Source organism: Protopterus annectens, chromosome 16.part0 (genome assembly GCF_019279795.1).
Source record: "Protopterus annectens isolate FY-2018-M chromosome 16.part0, PAN1.0, whole genome shotgun sequence".
Lineage (NCBI taxonomy): Eukaryota > Metazoa > Chordata > Ceratodontiformes > Protopteridae > Protopterus > Protopterus annectens.
Window position 1 is genome coordinate 667,634,502 of NC_056750.1, and position 24,214 is coordinate 667,658,715.

The 24,214-nt window shown below is 42.1% G+C and overlaps 1 protein-coding gene across 2 annotated transcripts in view; it reads left to right on the forward strand.

Annotated features, from left to right (window-relative positions):
• Positions 1 to 24,214, forward strand: part of LOC122790747 (ER degradation-enhancing alpha-mannosidase-like protein 3) — a 765,530-nt gene that overhangs the window by 609,824 nt on the left and 131,492 nt on the right. For both annotated transcript variants that reach the window (XM_044058342.1, XM_044058343.1), the window contains exon 16: positions 4,936 to 5,053. In XM_044058342.1, coding sequence (XP_043914277.1) covers positions 4,936 to 5,053 — 118 coding nt within the window. The remainder of the gene's footprint in view (positions 1 to 4,935; positions 5,054 to 24,214) is intronic.

The window sequence follows — 24,214 nt, forward strand, 5'->3', positions numbered from 1 at the left end:
ATGTTAAACAGTGGACTTTCCTTCTCCTCCATCAAGATCCATGCTTCAGCCATTTCTGCACAATACAACACAGATCCTCCTTTATTCTCTCATCCTCTCTTAAGACAGTTCCTCAGAGGGGCTAAGAATATAAAACCCCCAAGGGAAACCATCAGTCCCTGCTTGGGACCTCAACTTCATATTGGAAAAACTGACCCTGCCTCCATTTGAGCCAGCTGCTTCAACAGAACTACAATATTTGCCATGGAAAACAGCCTTCCTTCTGGCTATCACCTCAGCATGCAGGGTTTCGGAACTACAGGCCCTCATGGCTGTGCAACCTTTCATCATTTTCCATCAGGACAGCGTTTCCTTACGAACCAACCCTTCCTTTATGCCAAAGGTAGTATCCAGTGTAGCCTTGAATCAGACTATCCACTTACCTATCTTTTACCCTAACCCACAAAACAAAGGGGAAAGACTACTACATTCCTTGGACATTCACAGACAACTTCGTTATTATTTGGACAGGACAAAGCCATTCAAGAAATCCGAGCAACTCTTTGTGTCCTATGCTACAGGTGCTCAAGGAAAGGCGATCTCCAAACAGACAATCTCAAAATGGATAGCCCACTGCATACGCTTTTGTTACTCATTTCATGGAAAAACTGTGCCTTCAAGCATCAGATCCCACTCCACAAGGGCCACAGCTACCTCTGCAGCTTTCCTCAGGGGGGTTCCTACCAAGGACATTTTGGAAGCAGCCACTTGGAGTAACTCCATCACCTTCCACTTTATTCTAAATCTAGAGCGGGCTTTGCCACAGCAGTCTTGCAGGGCATCCTTGCTCCTCCTAGTTCCACTTAGTGCCTGCCACCCCTATTTAGCTTTGGGATTCTACCCATCTGTTATGACTGCAGCTGTATGCATGATGAACATAGTACAGTTTTGTACCTACCATAAATGTAGATGTTCGAGTGCTAATGCAGCTGCAGTCCAGGTTTCCCTCCCTCCATCCCCTCTTAGGACAGGCCTTATGACAAACACCTTCTCATACAACCTGATTGGGGTATTCTTTTATGGTGTATTTGCTTGAAAACTACTGTTTTTTGATTATTCTATATTGCATTATTACATAAGTTTATGTTTTGCCTTCCTTCTGGGGGCACCTGACATCTGGGGCAAGAAAAACTGAAGAAGATGGCGTCGGCTGACCCTTTTATACCCCTGCCGCACTGACATCAGGGAGGAAGCGACGACAACCGACGCCAGACCTACACTTTGGAATTCGGCCGACCGAGGACCCACCTGACGGCAGGATAACCCATCTGTTATGACTGCAGCTGTATTAGCACTCGAACATCTACATTTATGGTAGGTACAAAACTGTACTTTCTTCTTGGTCAGAAGACTTGATTTGCATCTGTTTTTTTTTTGCTACACATAACACACATCTTTGCTGTGACACATTTCTTAATTGCCCACATTTATTAAGTACATTATAAAGGATTTGTGATGGAATCTGTGTATTTTCATAGGTTCGTAGGTGTTTACTAGGCTAATGACCACAAGGGCCTTTTTAAGCCTGTCCATGTATCCCAAATCTCTGACAAGTTCCGGTACTCTGGATAAATTTAAGCAGGGGCTTGGGAGGTGAACCATTTACAAGCAGGGGCCTGGGAGATGAACCATTTACAGGTTGCCTGTGTCCATTAGGGACGTATGTGCCAAACCAGGGATGAATTTCGTGTTCTTCATCCAGTTATACAAGCTGCACTTGAACTGGGTTACGGAGGAACTCTGCTCCACATGGATGGGGAGCCTGTTCCAGAGATTGGGTAGTCTCTGGGATAGTAAGTAATCCAAGGCACCCAGGAAATGTAGTCAGCTGCTGCTGATAATCTCTGGGATACATACCTGTCTCTCCAGCAGGTCCTATTTATATCACAGGCAAGGTTTAAGTCTTTCGAACAGGTAATTCTGGTGCTGTTTGTTTGTGGATATGCAGGAGGTCCATCAGAGTGGTGTCTGACAATGCCCTGTATTCCAGGCATAGATCTCCCCTCAAAAGCCTGTAGGAGACAGAATACAGGGATAGGGCTTTGAGGCAGTCTGCATAGGACAATTCACTTATGCCCTGTATTCTTTTGGTGAGGAACCCCTGTGGATGTTCCATTTGTTGGATATGCCTGGTTAGGTACATACCAAAGGGTATATACCTAACCATGTAAGAAAGGCACCGGGTGGCAGTGAAGAGTTACCAGAAAACTGGGCAACCACAGCAGAGGTGGTCAGGGAGACAGCTAGAAAGGTGCTTGGTGTGACATCTGCACAGAGGAAGGAGAACAAGGTGACCTGGTGGTGGAATGAGGAAGTACAGGAGAGTATACAGATTAAGTGGTTGGCAAAGAAGTGGGATTGTGAGGGAGATGAAGAAAGTAGACAGGAAAACAAGGACATGAGGCATATGTTGAAGAGAGAGGTGGAAAAGGCTAAGGATAAGGCATATGGCAAGTTGTATAACAGGCTAGACACTAAGGAGGGAGAAAAGGACCTGTACCGATTGGCTAGACAGAGGGACCAAGCTGGGAAAGATGTGTAGCAGGTTAGGGTGATAAAGGATAATGGGGGAAACGTACTCACAAGCGAGGAGAGTTTGTTGAGCAGATGGAAGGAGTATTTTCAGGGGCTGATGAATGAAACGAATGAGAGAGACAGAAGGTTGGATGATGTGGGGATAGTGAATCAGGAAGTGCAATGGATTAGCAAGGAGGATGTAAAGACTGCTATGAGGAGAATGAAGAATAGAAAGGCTGTTGGTCCAGATTAAATATCTGTTGAAGCATGGAGGTGTTTAGGTGAAGTGGCAGTGGGGTTTTTAACTAAATTGTTTAACAAAACCTTGGAAAGGGAAAGAATGCCCGAGGAGTGGAGAAGAAGTTGATTTGTACTGATTTTTAAGAATAAGGGTGTTGTGCAGAGCTGTAGTAACTACAGAGGAATAAAACTGATCATCCACAGCATGAAGTTATTGGAAGGAGTAGTGGAAGCTAGGTTAAGAAGGGAGGTGATTCGTGAGCAGCAATACGGTTTCATGCCAGGAAAGAGCACTACAGATGCAATGTTTGCTCTGAGGGTGTTGATGGAGAAGTATAAAGAAGGTCAGATGGAGTTGCATTGTATCTTTTTGGTCTTAGAAAAAGCATGTGACAGGGTGCCTAGAGAGGAGTTGTGCTATTGTATGAGGAAGTTGGGAGTGACAGAGAAGTATGTAAGAGTGGTACAGGATATGTACGAGGGCATTGTGACAGTTGTGAGGTCTGCGGTAAGAGTGACATATGCATTCAAGGATAGAGGTTGGATTACATGAAGGATCAGCTGTGAGCCTTTTCTTAGTTGAAATGGTGATGGACAGGTTGACAGATGAGATCAGACAGGAGTCCCCATGGACTATGATGTTTGCGGATGACATTGTGATTTGTAGTGAAAGTAGGAAACAGGTTGAGGAGACCCTGGAGAGGTGGAGATATGCTCTAGAGAGGAGAGGAATGAAGGTCAGCTGGGCTAATACAGAATATATGTGTATGAATGAGGGGGAGGACAGAGGAATGGTAAGCATGCAGGGAGTAGAGTTGGCAAAGGTGGATGAGTTTAAATACTTGGGATCAGCAGTTCAAAGTAATGGTGAGTGTGCAAGAGAGGTGAAAGAGTGCAGGCAGGGTGGAATGGGTGGAGAAGAGTGTCAGAAGTGATTTCTGACAGAAGAGTCCCAGTAAGAGTGAAAGAGAAGGTCTACAAGATGGTAGTGAGACTAGCTTTGTTATATGGGTTGGAGAGGTGGCATTGACAAAAAGACAGGAATCAGAGTTGGAGGTGGCAGAGTTAAAGATGTTAAGATTTGCATTGGGTGTGACAGGGATGGACAGGATTAGAAATTAGTATATTAGAGGGTCAGCTCAGGTTGGACAGTTTGGAGACAAAGCCAGAGAGGCGAGATTACATTGGTTTGGACATGTGCTGAGGAGGGATACTGAGTATATTAGGAGAAGGATGCTACGGATGGAGCTGCCAGGTAAGAGGAAAAAAGGAAGGCCTAAGTTAAGGTTTATGGATTTGGTAAGAGAGGACATGCAGTTGGTTGGTGGGACAGAGCAAGATGCAGATGACAGGAAGAAATGGAAACAGATGATCCACTGTGACGACCCCTAATGGGAGCAGCCGAAAGAAAAAGAAGAAGGTACATACCAAAGGGGGCACTGTACTTAATGATAGGTCTGATGAATGCCAAATATAGTGGAACAATGATTTCCTTGGATTTAGGTGCCATACCTTTGTTTATATGTTGCACAACACAGAATGAATTCCTCACTACTGTAGACACATAATGGTCAAAGGCTAGATTACTGTCTTTGTGTGTCCTAAGTCCCTGACTACTGGGTCAGCTCTAAGGGGTGTGTTGTCAATATGATAGCTACCAGGGGTGGATGACTTCCCAAAGGATACTGTTATGCATTTCTTGGCATTTAGTTTTAGACGATTGTTTGTCTGTGTCAGCCCTTTCTGGAGAACATTTGTGTCAGTGTGGGATTTAATGACAGTTCCTAACTGAATTGAAATTCTGCTGTCTCAACTGTGTAGCTCTTGTCCATTGGAAATGTGTCTTTAGCAGGAAAGGACATTTTCCTTTTCCTTTTGATCTGGAAGATTTGGTCTGGTTAAGTGATTTCCTCAGAATCACACTATGTATGCAAATAGACCTTTTTGGACCTTATCTCAAGGTTGCACAAAGTTTATTAACACTTTTTCTTTAATGAATGCACTGAAGTCTACTTGCAGAAGTCATTATTCAGAGGAACTGTGTCTTCTTTAGTAAAATGTTTACTTGTAGAGAACAAAACATTTAGATATGTTGTGTTACTACAATGCTGCATACTCTATTCGTGTTTCTGTTTCTAGTGGCATTACATTACCTCTCCACGATAATGGCTTACAGTCACTGGAAATCTTGAAGAGCATGGGAATTACACTGATACCTATGAAGGATGGAGTCTTTCATTTTGCTAGTTCCAACAAGGTACGTTTGTGGTTCCTGAGATCATTTTTAGCTCCCAAAGTTTCAGAGAAGGCTGTAAAGTATAATATAAATCAAGCATCCCCTTCTCTTTAAGCAGCACTATTTGTGTCCCTATAGTATAAATTTTCATTAATTTGAAACTAGAGCTGTGACAAGTGATCATACTCTTTATTGTCCACTGGTTTTATTTTAGGAAGGTTTCTGCATCATTGTTAGAGTTTTTTTTTTCAGAAGATGTAAGGTGGGAAATCAAATACTAAGAAAAGACTGTTACTTTGAGTGTACATGTTATTACTTTGTGTGATGTTCCAGTGAGGAAAAAGGCATCAGTAACTGTTGAGTATATTTCATTATACAATGCCCCCCCTAAAACGTGCACACTGATTGGCCAGCCCAACCAGCGTGCCCGTTGTAAATCCCTCACTATACTAACGGAAAAAGGTCCTGTCGCCCGGACTTTTTCCGTTAGTATAAAACACTGTCTCGCTATGTTAAAAGAGTTTAACATAGCGAAACAGGTTTAAAAAAAGCAACGGAGATCTCCATTGCTTTTTTTAAAGCTGTCTCGCTATGTTAAACTCCTTTAACATAGCGACACAGTGTGTAAAAAGCAACGGAGATCTTGCGATCTCCGTTGCTTTTAAAGCTGTCTCGCTATATTAAATGGGTTTAACATAGCGAGACAGCTTTAAAAAGCAACGGAGATATCCGTTGCTTATTTTAAAGCTGTCTCGCTATGTTAAACCCATTTAACATAGCGAGACAGTAAAGCAACGGAGATCTTGCGTTCTCCATTGCTTTTGCCCACAGTTCTGATGTACTGCAGGCGCGCAGTACATCAGAACCCGCAGAATACCAGACAGCTGCGGAAGGGCAGTAAAGAGGCATTATACAATGCCATTATTTAAGAAAAGTAATTATTTATTTTCTTAAATAATGTCATTGTATAATAACCACTTCTGGTGTGGTAATGCTGGATTTACCCACGGTTGGCTTTGTTTGGTCCCTCAGGCTTCGTCCTCGGGACCAAACCACGCCAACCGTGGGTAAATCCAGCATTACCCACACCCAGGCGTGGGTTATTGCTATATTATGTGTGATATTCCCCTGAAAATAAGAAGTTGGAAAACAGGGCTAGTCAGATGTATTCTCCACAGGATTACCAGCAGAAACCACTCTCATGTGAATAGATTTGGTGATCTAACCTTCTGTTACCCGTGAAGCCTGACTGTATTCACTTACAAAGCTCACGTTGCCACTATGACTGCTTTGTTTTTGTGAGTGGAGGATTGCACAAGCTTACTGCAGCATTTACGTTCATACTAGCAGCCCTAATTACCATTCCCAGAGTCAGATGTATCAGATTACATTACACCATCAGTGAACGTGCTGTGCTGGCTGAATGGTGATTGGAGAGGGGTTGCATTCATGGAGGTATAATCAGTGACTGTCATTTTGAATATTCACTTTATAGGCTATGTGTGGTGAAAGTTGTGCAAAAATGTTGGTGTTTTTCTACTGATATAATTTACATCTAGTATGTTAAACCTTTTTGTTCAGTGATGTAAAATCAACTGTTACTAGCTGTTTTATGGTTGCAACCACTCCTCATCTTAATGATTAACTGCCTCCTTTACTCTTGTAACAGATTGTTTTTATCAAAGATACGGCTGCATAGTTGACAAATGTACTAAAACAAAAAGATGCAAAACCATATAAATGTTCAAATTCAAGAAAATGTATATAGTCTTGTTTCATTATGTAGTGATAGGTTTAAAAACTTGAAGCCCCATAAACTTAATGAAACAAATCTGTAGCCGGAGTCTTGTTGGTACAACATGGGGAAGATGTAGAGTCTTTTGAATATTGTTACTCAGAACTGAGCTGTGTACACCTCCGGCTTAAACCCAATGACATTATGGGCTGGTAAACCATTAAAGTGACTGTAGTAGTAGAGTATCCTGTGTTAAGAACTTTAGCTGCTTCATTCCCAGCTCAAGAGTTTAAATCCTTCAGTCTCCTCTTGCAGATTGTGTCTGTGTGCATGTCACTTAATTAAAACAGAAGTCATATATCAACCCTAAAAATAAACATCACATTTGTATTTGCTGAGTCTTAGTGGTTGTAACAAATAAAAAAGCAGTGAAGCCCTTGAACTGAATGGGCAGCAGGACATCACTGATTGATTTATGCCATGCCCATAAACATTTTTGCTGGGGCAAAAGAAAAATATGCTGTTGATTAAGTAGGATCACTGACTTATTACACAGTAACCTCACCCTGGTGGAGAATCTGTTGAAGCTTTGTCTTTTGTCTTCTATAAACATACATTTGGCTTCCTACCACTTCTAATGTTCCTTCTTTGTCATTAAAGATTTGTTACTCGTGATATGGATACTGACACTGAAAAATTCTTATGTCCTCCTTTGCTGATCATGCTTTCATAAGAGTTTAAATTATTTCAGGTAGCAACTTTTCTTCTACTGGTTGGGCACACGTTCATCATTCAACAGCCCAAATCACTTCTTATATAATTTCAGTGCTCAAAATTACAGGTTTATACAGTGGAGTAATTTTTATGGGCCTTAGTATGGCTTCACTTTTCTTTATCTGCCTCTATATTTGGACTTTTTAAATATTTTTCTTTAGTATCCCAGAGATTTGGATTATTATTGCAGCATCCTCTTGATTCCTTTACTGGTGGATATCTGTGTGTGCCTGCTCCATTGCTTGCCTTCCTTATGATAAAAAAGACTTCTTGGCTATAGATGCTTCATTGGAGTGCACTGTCTGCTTAACCTTTGGAGCGTTTCTCTTCAAGCCCCTGCTAAAAATGGGCTTCTACCCAGTCAGACATTCACAGTAATCAATTGTCAGTAATAAATAAGTAAATAAACCTGTAATCATTTTCCTTTCTCAGGAGAAGACTTGCCTCCTTTCACCTGTCTTGTGTAGTGAGTACTTCTTTCTCTGGACTTTCAGGATGCTTTCCATTCCGATAAAGCTTTCACAAGTGTGTCTTTTGTAGGCTTCAGCTATGTGATTGTTAACATAGTAAGCCACCACCCCACACAGGTGCATAACAGAGAGAGAAATAAAGGACAATGTTGATTCTGTTATTAAATGTGATTCTGTTATTAAATGCTCATCTTCTCTGTCCTTTTTTTTCCCTATTTACTGTCCCTGCTATGAATAAACAACAATACACCATGTAAAATATTTTAAATCGACTGTTTTTCTCCACTAGAACAGTACCTTACTATACTGTGGTGGTTTCACTTTCAAATGACTTTTGTCCCACCTTGTTAAAGCTTGCTGCGGTCTCCAATTCATTGATGTCATCAACACCTATGAATACAGGTTGTTTTCTGGCCAATTCCTTCCCCAAACTGACATTTCCATGACCTTCCTAAAAACCCAGCCATGCTGTGATGTCACAGCTGCCTGGTCCTTTCCCTACCCATTTAGAATGTAAAGACTAGAACAAGGAAACAGTACACAAGTTAAGTCTCCTGCTGTGGGCTGTCAATCACAGGTGGTAACAGCTCAAATTACTCTTAATACTTTGACAGCTAGGGAAGTTAAGTGTGAAGGGGGATGGGAGATGAGTCAAAGCAGTACAATTCAGGCTTCACAAAAGACTGCAGTTTAACGATTCTAAAAAGAAGCAGCAGTAAAAAGCACTTTGAAAGTCTATTCTGTGGCATTTGCACTGTTTGTGTTTTAAGTAGTCATTGAACGGCATGAAATGTTACTTAAAACTAACTGACATGGTCCGCAAGCCAAATGCATCTACATATCAACCAAAAAGAGATGCTAGGTGTTCAGAATGCCCTGACAGCCTTCAAGAATCTACTTCATCCGGGACAACTACTGATAAAGACGGACAATACTACAGTCGTGGTACATAAACAAGCAGGGAGGCACTCATTCTTACCCCCTATGCAGACTAGCCATGACTTTGTGGGACACAGCATTAACTTACCAAGTACATCTGCAGGCACAATTCCTGCCAGGAAAGATAAATACTCTGGCAGACGAACTAAGCAGAAACCTCATGGATCCCCACGAGTGGAAATTGGATCCGCAAGTCTTCAGCATGATAACAAGGAATTGGGGGTGCCCGGACATATCTATTTGCCTCCCCTCACAACTGCCAACAACAGAGGTTCTGCACAAGGACTTATCACAAGCAAGCATGGAAAGTGGATGCCCTATCTTTCAGCTGGAAAAACTTAACAGTATATGCCTTTCCTCCACTACCTCTCCTCCCCAAGATACACCTAAAAGTCAGACAAGAGAAGCCAAAAATGATACTGATTGCCCCAGACTGGCCCCGGCAGCACTGGTACCCAATCCTAAGGAACTTGTCTCAATACCCAGCCTGGACATTACCTCAAATTCCTCACTTACTGTCCCAACACAGCAATCAGATCCTGCACAGCCAACTCAAGACCTTAAATCTGGCAGCATGGCGGATAATGTAGTCATTCAAAACACACCTCTCTCTAAAGCGGTGATAGATGTTATTTTGGAGGCCAGGAGGCCTAGTACCAGAAAATCTTTTGCTGAAAAATGGAAGAGATTCTGTGCTTGGAACCAGGCACAAGGGATTGACATGACTGTACCAAATATTCCTCAGATTTTGCAATATTTAACTGAGATGCTGGACAAAGGCCTATCCTTTTCATCGATTAAGATTCATGCCTCTGCCATTTCAGCTCATTACAACACAGAGCCACCTATTTTTTCTCATCCTTTATTAAGGCAGTACCTCAGAGGAGCCAGAAAACTTAAGGCCTCCAAGGAGATCACCAGTACCAGCATGGGACCTCAATTATGTCTTGAAAAAACTCACCCTGCCTCCTTTTGAGCCAGCCGCTACAGCTGATATAAAATTTTTATCATGGAAAACAGCTCTCCTCCTAGCAATAACCTCTGCGAGATGAGTCTCAGAGCTACAGGCACTCATGGCTGTGGAACCTTTTATCATTTTCCATCCAGATAGGGTTTCTCTGAGGACAAACCCGACATTTATGCCTAAGGTAGTGTCCAGTGTGGCCCTTAACCAAACTATTCATTTACCTACCTTTTACCCAAACCCACAGAATAAGGGTGAGAGACATCTGGATTCTTTGGACATACACAGACAGCTGTGCTTCTACTTGGACAGAACCAAAGCTTTCAAAAAGACTGAGCAATTACTAGTGGCATATGCTGCAGGATCACAAGGAAAGGCTATCTCAAAGCAGACTATTTCAAAGTGGATAGGCCCCTGCATTCGTTTCTGCTATTCACAACATGGCAAATCAGTGCCTAAGGGCATTAGGCCACATTCAACCAGAGCAGCAGCCACTAAAGCAGCCTTCCTCAGAGGAGTACCAACGAAAGACATTTTAGAGGCTGCAACCTAGAGTTCAGTGCACACTTTTACAAAGCACTATCACTTACCACTCTACTTTAAACCCAGGGCAGGCTTTGCCACTGCAGTTCTGCAGGGCCTCATAGCCGCTCCTAATCCTATTTAGCTCCAGCCTCCCAACCTTAGCTTTGGGATTTAACCCAATTGTAATGACTGCAACAGTGAAACACGATGAACATAGTACAGTTGTGTACTTACCATAAATGTAAATGTTCGAGTGTATAAACTGTTGCAGTCCAGGTTACCCTCCCACCATCCCCATTATCTTTGCTGGAACTTATCTGTACTTCTCTATTCTATACTACCTATGTGGTGTATTTGCTTGTAGATGAAGGAAAATTTACCTTGATGCATGCATGCTTTATTGACATATTTTTAGCCTACCCTTTTGGGGACACCTGACATCTGGGGCAAGAAAAACTGAAGAAAATGGCATCGGCTGCATCTTTTATACCCCTGGCACACTGACGTCGGGGAGGAGGCGACAGCAACCGACGCCGGACCTAGACTTTGGAATTCAGGCCGACTGCGGGTAGCTTGCCAGCAGGATAACCCAATTGTAATGACTGCAACAGTGAATACACTCGAACATCTACATTTATGGTAAGTACACAACTGTACTTTCTCCTTTAAGCATATGATCAAGGTGGTGTAGGAGAAAACGTGGATATATGTGACTGTGGTATTAACAGTGGGAATTTGGAAAAGTAGGGATGGTACATGAACCACTGTCATAGCTAAAAAGAGCAGAGAGAGCTTGATAACTCAAGTGGGGACAGTGATGAAGAGACAAATGTGGTGGTTGGGGGGCTGTGAACTGTCACAGGTTTATTGATTTATTTCATAACATTCTCAAAACCTATAGCAGTACTTCCTCAGCAATCAGCACCCACCAAGTTCTGTCAAAAATGTCTTGGCATTGGGCACTACCTTTTATCTTCTGTAAATCCACTCACAGCATGGTCATAAATCTCCTCCTCAGAATTTTGAATTTGGCAAACAACCTTTGTCCTCTTCAAAATAGTAGCCCCAATGTGAGGCAGGCCACTAACTCATCTCACAAACTGTTACGACATATTATTCCACTGACAAATGACTAGAGACTTACTACTCTACTCCTGTTACTAAGAATTCCCAAAAGTCATATATTGCTAAATACTGGCTATATCCAATTCCAAATCACAGGTAACTTTGTTTCGTAGTTGGATGCAATCCTTGTTTGTAACCGAAATAGTGCATCTCAAATTTAATCACAGCTATAATAATGGAGCAGTATTTGTTCATAGTTCAGAAAAGTATTTGCCAGTATTAAAAGAAATGTCAATCACTACTACTTCCTAAACGTAGCTTTGTCCAAATGACCATGCACCCAGTTCAAAAAGAACCTAAATAAAACTATTCAAAGGTAAAGAAGACAATCCATCCAAAGCGATATAGCAAAGGAGTCCCATAAGAATAAATTCTGGGGCACTTGCTTATGTCAGTATTAATCATCAACAGCCTGACCTGCTGACCTTTAATGCAACCCTATTGATAGACAGAGTACTTACCCTAGCTAATCTTCTTTGGTAAAAATTATGCATGGCAAACTCTGAGAAACTCTTTCCGTACAGCTGTGGTATGAACTCTCACCCAATAATCAACTCAAGTGCAACTAAGTGTGATCTGTTTGGTACACTCCAGTAATTTGAAAACTGCAAGAAATTCTCAGACACACAAAACACAACCATAGGACAGGTTTAATAGCTCTCTTGTCTTGATATATGGGTAGATTTTGCTCTCTTTCAAAGCTCATTATTTATTGATTGATTTGCTTTTCCCTTTCCCACCACCATCTGCCATCAGCCATTCCTCAGGGATCTGCCTTGATCTTCCACTTCAACATTCCAGCATATGTCTGGCTTTCCCCTCAGGGAGTGGGAGCCCACAAGCAAGAGAATTGTCAGTAAAAAGTATCAGGGCAACTTGGCAGGGCAACCATCTTGACAGCTGTGAAAAGCTGTTTGCGATGCCTTGCCCACTACCTAAGTGCACGGCCAATGTGCATTTATGCCAATGTGTACTTTACAGAAAAGCACTCAAACTGATGACCTGGCAGACCTCCACCAACTCCTCAAGGATTGAGTCTGCTAATCAAATTGAGTCTTCTTTTTCATAGTCAGTTTTCCTTTCCTTGCCACCATACAGCTAGATGTCATAGCTCATTTTTGTGAGCTACAGATATGACCTGTTTCTGTTAGTGGAGGCTAGAAAATATAAACCTAGTGAATCCCATTCTACTGATGTAAATACTGAGTCTACCCACAGAGTCTTCAAATGACAGTAAACCTAATTTGTTTTTATTTCAGTCCAACTCAAGGGGATACCATTGTTATTTCCCTTGAAAAGGCTGATTGGGTTCCATTTAACCTTAGAAAAACTCAAGTGCTGTAGTTCCTGCTTTTCCTAGAACACTGTCTATCGCAGAGACTTTAAATAATTTCATCTTATACTCAGTGTGACCTTCATTCATAAAACAGTAGTGCCACACCTCATTTGATTTTGAAGGATTTTAAAAATAATTTTTCACTAGATACCTTAGTTTTATTACACAGTCACAGCACATTCAAATTTTCATTCCAACATTAAAACATTTATTTGCAAGTATCATACATCGTCAATACAGCTGAATACCCAAATTATAAAACTACCATCCTCAAAGTGCGCCCTATCATCAGTCTTTATCAACTAGTTTGCTGTGTGTAGTCTGTGTCTAGAAAACCTGTCTTTCAAAGTGGTACACAAATGTCTGAAAATGGCTCCATTACTGCCCGGTGTACCAAAGCTTAGTAGTAGGGCCATTATTATTTTCACCCATTGTTAATGATATTGAAAATGCCCCTCTCCCCAAAACTGCATTACTTTCTATACAGATGACATCATCCTGCATAGCACTGGACCCCCTAAAACAACAGCTGAAAATCGGTTGTGAATTGGATTCCAAAGCACTTGATAGTGGTTTGTAACAAGTCGCTTACCCTGAGCATTACAGAAACAGCATGCATAATGTTCAATTCGCAACAGAAACTCCGGGAGAAATTAGGGAATACTTTAGGTCCTCTTAGATTCCTGACTTTAATGTACCCTTTATGGTGAAGCTATTATTGACAAGGTCAGCAACCCATTAAAAGCCTGCTACAGTTCTTGTAACCATCTCACTTGCCCACCATCTAAATATGCCATAGCTATTAGTGTTCTTCTACCTGGAATCACATACATACTTCCGATAACTGTTTTAAACTTCAGCAAGAACACATCCACAGTATAAACTACTCTAAATAGAAAGCGTAGATTCATCAGTGTTAATAATGAATATCATGTATTACTCTCAAAAAGACCAAACGTCTGCCAAAGAATATCCAGGTCAGCCCTCTCCTTTTAACATTTCCATTTGAACTTGTGTACACCCACTCCTGAGTATCATCAGCAAATAAACTTCAAAACAAAAGTTCCCATAATTTTTCTTTAAATGATGATAAATCACTAACCATGCATTCTCCAAAGTTTGGAGAGGTGATGAGGGAAAATGCTTTAGCAAAATTGTACCAGCTGGCTGGAATCATCTATCTCAAGACATTCTGTCATAAATGGAACACACACACTTTACATAAATTAAGTACTTGAGGGACACATTTAAATCCAACTACTTTACTAGCAGTGGTTATACTGAAATCTCTGTGCATTACTGCTATGCCAAGTAACTCTTTCTCCCCTTTTATATATATATATATATATATATATATATATATATATATATATATATATATATAGCATATATGTGTGCGCGCATGTGTGTGTGTGTGTGTATAGATATGCATATAACTTCTCTGTGTGTATATTGTATACTTAAAAACAGGATTAGTGTAACTGGGACCTACTCCCCAAATTAGAATGTGTATAATCATGAAGGCTGGAAACTGGGTCTACACTTAAATCATATACATTATAACAAATGTTATTATGTGTGAGCATATGTAACAATATGTATGTCTGTATACAGTTTGATAATTTACTTTATTTTTGTAAACTGTAATAGTCTCTATCAATCAAAATATACCAGTGCTTTCTTCTAACTGAAAAATGTATTACTGTTATTTTTCAGAATTGTTACTCTGCAGTGGCTGTAAATTGGACTACTGTTGCATTTTTTACTCTCTTGTTATTATCTGTGCACCCTGCACTATGGTTGAAAGTAATCTTTGAGCTAGCAGGACTTACCCTCTTACCCAGTTAGCAAATGTAAAAAGAAAAAAGGAAATTAATTAATTAAATTCATTGATAAACCAACAGCTTTATATCTGCTGATTTGCATTTCATTAACTGTACATTTCTAAATCTCTGTTATGTATGTTACTGTAGTGATTTTCACATTTTTTGTGTCTGTAATTCTGCTTTGTGACTTAGTATATACAGTGTTACTGTAGTGCTTGTCAGAAACTTTTTTTTTTACATGTTTGCCTTGTGCCTGGGTTGTGATAGGGAAGGTTCATGACACCAGTTCCTAATCTGGTAAACAAAATGTATGTGTAAATACATTAGTACAGCAAGAAGAGAAATTGTTATTTGTGTTAGTTTTTGATGCACATCTGGAAATATTATTCACTTCTGCTCCATCAGAAAAAGACTTCAGAACATACAGTCAGATTCTGAAATTGTGACAAAGCTAGGATGTTAAGAATCTTAAGGGAAAGCAGTCACAGGAAGAAGCTGATACAGATTTTACAGTCATTCATTTTTTTCATTGAAATTACTTATGAATTTCTGCATAGACTTGTATGTTAATTAGCTAAACTGTAAACCCTATGCTGTGAGATGGGCTAGCACCATCTCTGACTGTAGTGCACTGACCCAGAGGAACTTCTCAGGGGTCAAGTTCTTGGCTTACTTCTCTTTGCTGTGACTTGAAATGATCTAATCCTGCCAGAATGATATGGTACTTAATGACTGCATGCTCCTATGCTACCAGCAGCGTCTCCAAATTCTCTACTCGGCTGCAGATGAACTCACAAATGAAAATATGGGTAGAGAAATATGGTCTCCACCTTAACACTTAAAATCCTTTTTACTATTAACATCTGTGGCCTGCCAACTACCTCCTATTTGCAAATCTCTTCCAAAAGCAAAATACCCATAGATGCTGTCAGCACTGTCGAAATGCCCGATGTGCATTTATACCAAGAACTTGGGTTTGATCAGCTTGTTAAACATCGTACTTTGTGCATATTCAAAACCTTTGATCTGAAGTTGTCTTTTCCGTCCATTCCTCAACGCATGGGTCTTAGGATCTGACTTAGAACTCTTTTAATCTTTGGATCCATTGCTCAGGTTCCTTCATTTATCCATAATACATGTGTATAAAACAAGCTACCTCAGATCTTGTTTGCCGCCACAATAGTAAGATGGCTCTGTGGATGTTCAAATGTTTTTCATGTCAGAGATAAGTGAAATTGATCATTAGTCACTCTTACTTTAAATTTCCTATTTTTTAGGAAATAGATCTAAAAAGTTTTCACTGTTATTTCAAACTTTCTTTTCTAGTTCGGCAGAAAAGCCTTCCAGTTTTAAAAAGTGTGTAGCTGCACATAAGTGTGCGTATACTGCTTAGGTCCTTTGCACCTGGACATCACTTGCTTCATCTGGTAAGCCTTTGGCCAATGGACCAGTACTGAATGAAGGACCAAAGTAATTTTGAAGGGATTACTTCCAGCTCCCACAAGGGAAGCCCCCCCTTTCTTATAGGTTCATAGGTTCATACTAGGCTATCTGCCCTAGGGCATTTATAAGCCTAGCCAGAGTGTGTGTGGCTTTCACCACCCCTTAGGATGAGAATACTATACCCATTAGTTTGCTGTGCCTCTGTCCAGCAGTGACACAGAGATGATTCCCGGGGTAAACCTATGATCTCCCATCCACTCGTCAAGATTTCTCTTGAACAGAGTCAGTGAGGGGCTCTGCCTCACATGGACTGGGATTCTGTTCCATAGTGTAGGGAGTCTCTGGGTGATGAATCTGTCCCTCCAGCACGTCCTATTTATATCCGTGTTGAGGTTTAAGTCTCTTGCTCTCGTGGCTCTGGTGGATTTGGATTTTTGAGGTGGAGCATGTCCATTAATTCCGGGTTGGACATGGCCTTGTATGTCAGGCACAGATCACCTCTGAGCAGGCGGTATGCGACTGAATAGAGCTGGAGTTTCTTCAGTCAGGCATCGTATGACATATGTTTGAGCCCCTTTATCCTTTTGGTGAGGAACTTTTGGGGTCTTTCCAACTGCTGCAGGTGTCTGGTAAGGTACGTTCCGAATGGGACGTTGTACTCAATCATTGGTCTGATAAGTGAAGAGTACAGGGGTACAATGACCTCTCCTGATCTGGATGTGAATCCCTTCATGATCAGGTGGGCAATGTAGAAGGTCTTCCTAACCACTTTGGCAATGTGAATGTCAAAGAGAGGTTACTGTCAACTTGGGTCCCCAGGTCCCTGATAACTTCTTCTGTGTTTAATGGATTACCACCTATGTGGTAATTAGGGGTTACCTTGTTTTTCCCAAAGGGTACGACTATACATTTTTTGGCATTTAGCTTAAGGCCATGGCTCTGGCACCAGTTATCCATTTCTATGAGACCTCTCTGGAGGATGTCTGTGTCTGATGGAGTGTCAATTATGGTGCCCAGTTTGCAGTCATCTGCAAATTTTGTCAGCCACAATCCCCTATGTTTGCCTGCACTTCAGAAAAATAAATGCCGAACAAGAGGGGCCCAGGACTGAGCCCTGTGGGACACCGCTCGTGACCGGCTTAGAGTCTGACATGGCACCAGCAACTCTAACCCTGTGTGTTCTGTCCTTGAGCCAGTTTGCAACCCATCTTGTGACATATGGGTTTACATCTAAGCTGGTGAGCTCTTCTATGATGCCTGAGTGGGGTATTGTGTCGAACGCTTTTGCTAGGTCAAGGTAGGCTGTGTGAACTGCCTTACCCTCATCAATGGCCTTAGTGACTGTTTGAAAAAGTCGACCAAGTTCAAGAGGCAGGATCTGCCCTTGACAAAGCCAAATTGGGTAGGATCCAGTGTCTGTAGGTCCCCAATGTCTTTATTTATGAGTTCCATTATGATCCTCTTCATAGCTTTGCAGACAAGGCTCGTCAAGCTTATGGGGCGGTAATTTCCAGGGTCCATAGAAGCACCGCCTTTGTGGAGTGGGACCACAGTTGCCGTCGCCATTCTTTGGAGTGCGTATCCTGTAGTAAGGCTAAGATTAAACAGCAGCCTTATGTGTGGGTTTAGTTCCTCATTGAGTTCGTGTAGCACACAGCCGGGGACACCGTCCGGTCCCATTGATGCTGTGTTTTTGCTTTAGAGAGCAGCTCTCACCTGGGCATCTGAGATGTTTGGGAGGCTAGACTCTGGTGGGATAGATATTTCTCCTTTTGGGGGAGGGAGGGAGAAATTTGCACTGAACCTGTCTGCCAGTATGTTGGCAATGTCTGTGCGTTCAGTGATTTTTTGTCATTTTGGACTAATTCTGAGCATATCTGGGAGTTTCCACCCAGGTTTCTAACATAGCTAAAGAAGGCCTTATGATTGTCTTTTGTGTCATTAGCGATTTTTCTCTCAAAGTTGGCCTTGGATGATTTTATGAGTGATCGTAGTTTTTGCTAGTATTGATCAGAGATGCCTTCCCTTTTAGGGATTTTGCTCTGTCATGTAGTAGCTTTCTCCTCTTGTTGTAGAGTTTGTTTATGGCTGGGGTCCACCAGACCGGGCACCTGCCTTTGGTGGAAAGGGTCTTGATTTTATTAGGGATTGCTTGATCCATACATTCCTGGAGGTGCTCGTAGAAGGCATTTGTAAGGGTTTCAGCAGCGTGGGTTGTGGTTTCCACTGGCTCGGGGCCTTGAAGGATACCACTCCAGTCTTAAGAAGTGTGAAGTTTGCTTTTGAGAAGTTCTTCACTGTGGTCTTTTTTGCTGGGGGTGGGGGGCGGGATGTGGATCTCCAATGAGATTAATTTATGGTCTGATCTCACCAATGAGGGATATACTTCCGGTGTGGAGCATTTTGTCCCCATGTTTGTGATGATCAGGTCTAGTATATTTTCTCCTCTTGTGGGAATGGTGTCTGTCTGATGAAGTCCATTTGTTTGGGTGAAAACGCACGAGAGTATTGTGGATTTAAACGCATTAATGTGTACGTTCTATGTGTGACATTAAAAGTTCTTTAAGAAGCATCGAGTGTTCCTTTTGGCTATTGCACTTTGGTTGTTCTTTTTTTGGTTTCATTGAGTGCTTTTCACACTTTTCGTTGGGAATGGTGACTAGTTGTTCCATAGCATTTGAGTTTATGAACTCCAGGAACCTTTGGGCTAGGGTGTTGGGGCTTGAGTAATGTTCCCAGTCTATGTTTGGGTAGTTGAAGTCACCCAATATGATGGTGTTTGGAGAGACATTCATACTCTCCAGTGTCTTCAGGAAGGCTGTGTGGGTTTCCTGAGTTTGAGAAGGTGGTCTGTAGCATGCTACAAACTGTAGGGCAGTTTTACCTATGGTTAATTGCACCTGGATGGTCTCCGATGCTTTGTGCGTTGCCACTAACCTGGAGGTGTGGGTATCCTTTATGAATATGGATACTCCCCTCCTTTTGTGGTTCGGTCCGGATTTTGGGGCGGAGCATGATATGAGGTATAACCTGATAGTGCTGGGGTGCTCTCAGGAGCCTTGAACCAGGTTTCAGTCACAGCACAGACATCGATGTTCTCCATACTGAGGAGGGCTTCGAGGGCGTGCATCTTGAGGTTTAGACTTCTGACATTGAGCAGTATTACCCTTAGTTTTTCTCCATTGTTGTTTTCTAGGGCGGTAGGTTTATCATTTGAGCCTTGCCTAAAAAAGGCACTATGGGGGTGGCAAGAGCCTTTGCCAGTATCCGGAAGCCCAGGGGTGACAGGTGCAAGCCGTCCCTTGCGAAGCAGCGTGGCTTGTCAAGCATGTCATCCCAGGCAGACAGACATTGGATCCCCTTAGAATGACACCAGTAATTAAGCCAATTATTAAAGCTGATCATTTTGTCTCTGTATTGTGGCATCCTGTCAAGGAAGTCCGCTGCTTCCTCTCCATCTTCAAACAACAAGCCAGCTGACTAACCTAACGAAAAATAAAAGGAGAGAGAGAAATGTAAGGACAAGGATAAACCTAAAACCTTAAGGAAGAGGTCCCCAAATCAGATGCTTTCATTTGCTCAGGCTCCTAAAACCTCTGGAAAGAGGTCCCCGGATTAGACACTTTCTTTTGCTCTGGCTGCTGAAAAAAGAGAAACCCATGGAGCCAAAGCTGTTGTCAGATCTGATAGGATTAGGACCCCCCCACTCCACCTAGGTTCTCTCTGGAGCCAATTTCACCCAGGCTCTATTCTCATATAGACCGTATCTCCACTCCAGGCCACCTTCCTCTACCTTGTCCATTAGGTCAGCCAAGTCTACTAGGAGCCTTACTGAAGCAAAAGTGGAGATTTCTTTGGACCCAGATCCAGTTGGTAGTCCCCCTGGCTCCGATCACCATCGGATCTTGGGGAATAGTCTCTTTTCCTCATTCTGTTGTGGCTCCTTCTCTGATCTGATATTGTAGATCAGAATCCTTGGATCCAGATTTCACACTTTACAGGTCTGTGTTGTGGTGTTTTCTTCCTTGACTTCAATGAATTCTCTGATGAGGTCTGCTCTGACCTTGTTGGACCCATTTAAACCTCAGAGCCATATGGTGTGTGTCTTTTCTGATAGAGTGAGCTCAGATCCAAGGAATTCAGATCCATGCCTTCTTCTCGAAGCCTTGGCTCTCAACAGTTCAGCCCCAGCATTAGCCTCATATCCCAGCCAGATGGCATCCTGGGCTGAGCCCTCTTTAGGGGGTTTGTAAATAAAGTATTTACTTCAGCTACCTTAGCTTTCAGGGCTGTTAATTACCAGACCCATATGACTAGGTATGTTCTGGCTCTTCTGCCCAAACCTGGTGACATTCTGACTGATATGGCTGATTCACAGGGTAAGCCTCTGGACATTTCCCTTTTGAGCTCTGGTTCTCAGGTGCCTTGTTATTCTGCTAAATGCAGTTATGATGTTACTGATGTCTTCTCTAGGGCAGCTACCTCTGGTTTTGTAATGAGGAGGTATTCTTGGTTGCATCTCCAGGGTGTGCCTGAAGACATCAAGGCCAAATTATTAGATTCCCCCTTAGAAAACCTGCATCTCTTTGGTACTGCTGCTGCTGAACTGTTTAAGACTCCTCAGGATAAGGGTAAGGTTATACAGGATCTGAAACCAGTTTTTGTCTCTCTTATTCCTAAGTTGCAGAGAAATTGTCCATCTAAGCCTTCCTTTGTCTGTAGGCAGCCTCAACGGGCTTTTAGGAGAGTTTCTCCAGACGAGTCTCTTAAGGGTTCTAAGCATCAAAAGCCTCCTTTCCCTGACAGATCTGTTTATGTTTAACATTCAGCCACTCCTACCCCTTGGCCAGATTCCTGTGTCCCTCAGGTTGACTCTTTTCCTGTTTGGCAACCGGTAACCTGGATGCTTGGGTGCTTTCCATTATCCAAAATGTTTATGTTATGGTCTGGAAGTCCCTTTCTTCATTCTCAAGCCTCCCTCAGCCTCCTCCTGTCAGCTTCCACATTTTCCTTTGGATCTTCAGGATCTGGTATTACAGGGTACCATCCAGATTGGCCCATTTTCACAGTCAGCAGGGAAGAGATTTTTATTTAAGTATGTTCCTGGTTCCTACAAAGGAGGGGTTGTGGAGGCCCAGGCTAGACCTGTCCTTTCTCAATAGTTTTCTTAAGGTTCTTTCTTCCAGAACTTTCTCTCTTCAGACACTTATTTTTCTGTTGCTTCCTCAAGCTTTTCTGGTATCCCTGGATTTGAAAAATGCTTACCTCCACATTCCTGTTCATCCTTTCTCCAGGAAGTTTTTACATTTCTCTGTTTTGTCTTGTCATTTTCGGTTCTATGTTTTATCTTTTCATCTTTCTACAGCTTTGAGGGTCTTAACCAAATGTTTGGCCCCTTGCAGTAGCCTTCTGCAACTTCATTGAATTCAGATATACCCTTTCTTGGATGACCTTTTGATTCGTGGTACTTCAGGATTTTCACTTCACTATGCTTCTTCTACACATTGTGGCATTCATTCTCATTTTCTGAAAGTCAGTTATGACTCCCTCTCAGGACCAAGTGATCTTGGGTTGCAGGATTCAGACCATTCCAGTGGTAGCTTGAATCCCATCTCCCAAGGTACTCTCTTTGCTTATTTCCAGTCCCCTCTACTTCTTCCAGTCTTTCCTGCAAGGCAATTTCTCTGTGCTGTAGGGTACATGACATCCACCACTCCCATAGTTCCCTTTGCGAAATTGCATATGAGGAAATTTCAGTGGAATCTCTAGACTGTTTGGATCCAGCACTACCATCCTCTGTAGTATCTGGTTCCTTTCTTGTCTTGTTTCAAGCTCGGGCTCTGCTGATGGATTCAGCAGATTTCCCTGAATCCAGATCTGCTTTTCCTAGTCCCTCTTACTACTTAGAAACTGAACATGGATGCTTGTGATCAAGGTTGGGATGTTTCCTCCAACTACCTCAAAGTCTGGGAGCTTTGGTCCCTTAAACAACTGGCAGACCATTTCAACATCAAGGAGGTGAGTGGTCTAATTTTGGCTCTCCAGACCTTTCACTCCCTTTGGGGTCTAGGTCCTCTAAAGGTTTCTACAGACAGTATTACAGTCGTGTGGTACATCAGCAAAGAAGGGAGCTCAAAATCTTACTTTCTTTGCAGGCTGGATCTTCAGGCTTGGGATTTTACAGTCCCCATCACTTGCTTCTTCAGGTAGTTCAAATTCCTTCAGAGCACAGTCTTGTGGCAGACTCTTTGAGCAGGCCCAGGACAAATCCTCACAAATGGATGCTTCACAGGTATGTTTTCTGGACATTGTACATTGGTGCGGTGGTACTCAAGTAGATCTTTTTGCCTTCCCTTTGATCAGATAACTTCCCTAGTTCTGTTCAAGAATGCAAAGACCTGTGGCTTGAAAAGTGGACAGCATGTCTTTTTCATGGAAGGGGATGTTTCTGTATGCCTGTCCCATTTTTCCTCTACTACCAAAGATCCTACACAGGATAATGTGGGACACACCCAAAATTGTGCTGGTGATGGCCCGGACAGCACTGGTCCCCCACCCCCTTCTACTTCAACTGGCCATGGGCAGTCATCACAAGGTTACCACTCAGGATGGATCTTCTCACATGAGACAAGGGATGTCTTATTCAATCACTTCCTACCTTTCACTTAACACTGAGTGACAGGGTTTTGACTCCTTTTAGACACCAAGTTTCTGAAGACATGCTTCGGGTTTTGCAGAAAACCAGAAAATCCACTACTCAAAAATCCTATGTGGCTAAATGAAATAGATTTTTTATTTGGTGTCTCAAGCATGTCCTTGACCCTTGTTAGGTATTCCTACGGTCCTTCTTATTTGTGTGAGTGGCTGAATTAGGGCTTAACATGCTCATCTGTTAAAGCTCATTTGTCAGCCATTTCCCTTTGTCTGCCTCTGAGTCCACCTCTGGCTTCTAGCTTTAAAATCATACACTTCTGAAAGGTGTCCTTCATATTTAGCCTTCAAGAAAGTCAGTTCCTCCTTCACTGGACCTTAAATTTGTTTTTGAGAAATTGACTCAATCCCCTTTTGAACCTGCAGTTTCTTCTTCCCTGTAACATTATACTTAGAAGACTATTGTTGGCAGTTCACACTTCTGCCAAGAAGGTCTCTGAACTTCAAGCAGTCATGGTTGTTCCATCGTTCTTGTTTTTTTCACAAGGACAGGGTATCTCTATGTACCACTACTTCTTTTATGCTTAAGGTTGCTAATGATTTCTCTCTGAATCAATCCTTTCATCTTCCTTTTTTTTCCCTTCTCCACAAAGTAGTGGTGAAAGAGTTCTTTACATCTTGGATTTATGTAGATAGTTCAGGATTACCTAGACAAGACAAACCATATCAGGAAATCTGAGCAGCTTTTTGTTTCCTTTCATGCCAGGGAATTGGTGTTTGATGCTGTCTAAACAAACAATCTCTAAAGTCATTTCTTTTTGCTATTCGTTTCATGGCAAGCAGCTTTTTTCTTCTGTTCATGCTCATTCTACTAGGGCAGCATCCTCTTCTGGTGTTTTTTTTAAGGGTTTGGATACTAGATCCATTTTGGAAGCTGCTACTTGGTCTGTTCACACCTTCACCTAACATTAGAAGTTGGATGCCGCTTCTTGAGGTAGGGCAGGTTTTGCTAGGGCCATTCTTCATGGGTTTTTGGAGGGCTCTTCTGTGGCTTCCTCCTTCCATATTTTCCAGCAGCTTTTGTACTCTCCCAAGGTGAGGAATACTGCAACAGTGATAAGGAAGGACATAGTACAATTGTGTAGGATCTTACCATAACTTTAGATGCCATACTTCTCATTGTTGCAGTATTCTGTCCCTCTCTCCTACCCTCTGTTACTTTCTATTACCTTCCTTCTGGGGCTGAGAAGTCTTTCTTCCTGGGATGTACATGTTACTGCTTTCCTCTGGGGTTGCCCTGGTTCTTCTGGAGCAGTTTAATTCTGAGGATTAGGTACTTGTACATCACATGTGCACCTTACGCCTTGTACATAGGACATACATCTGACATACAG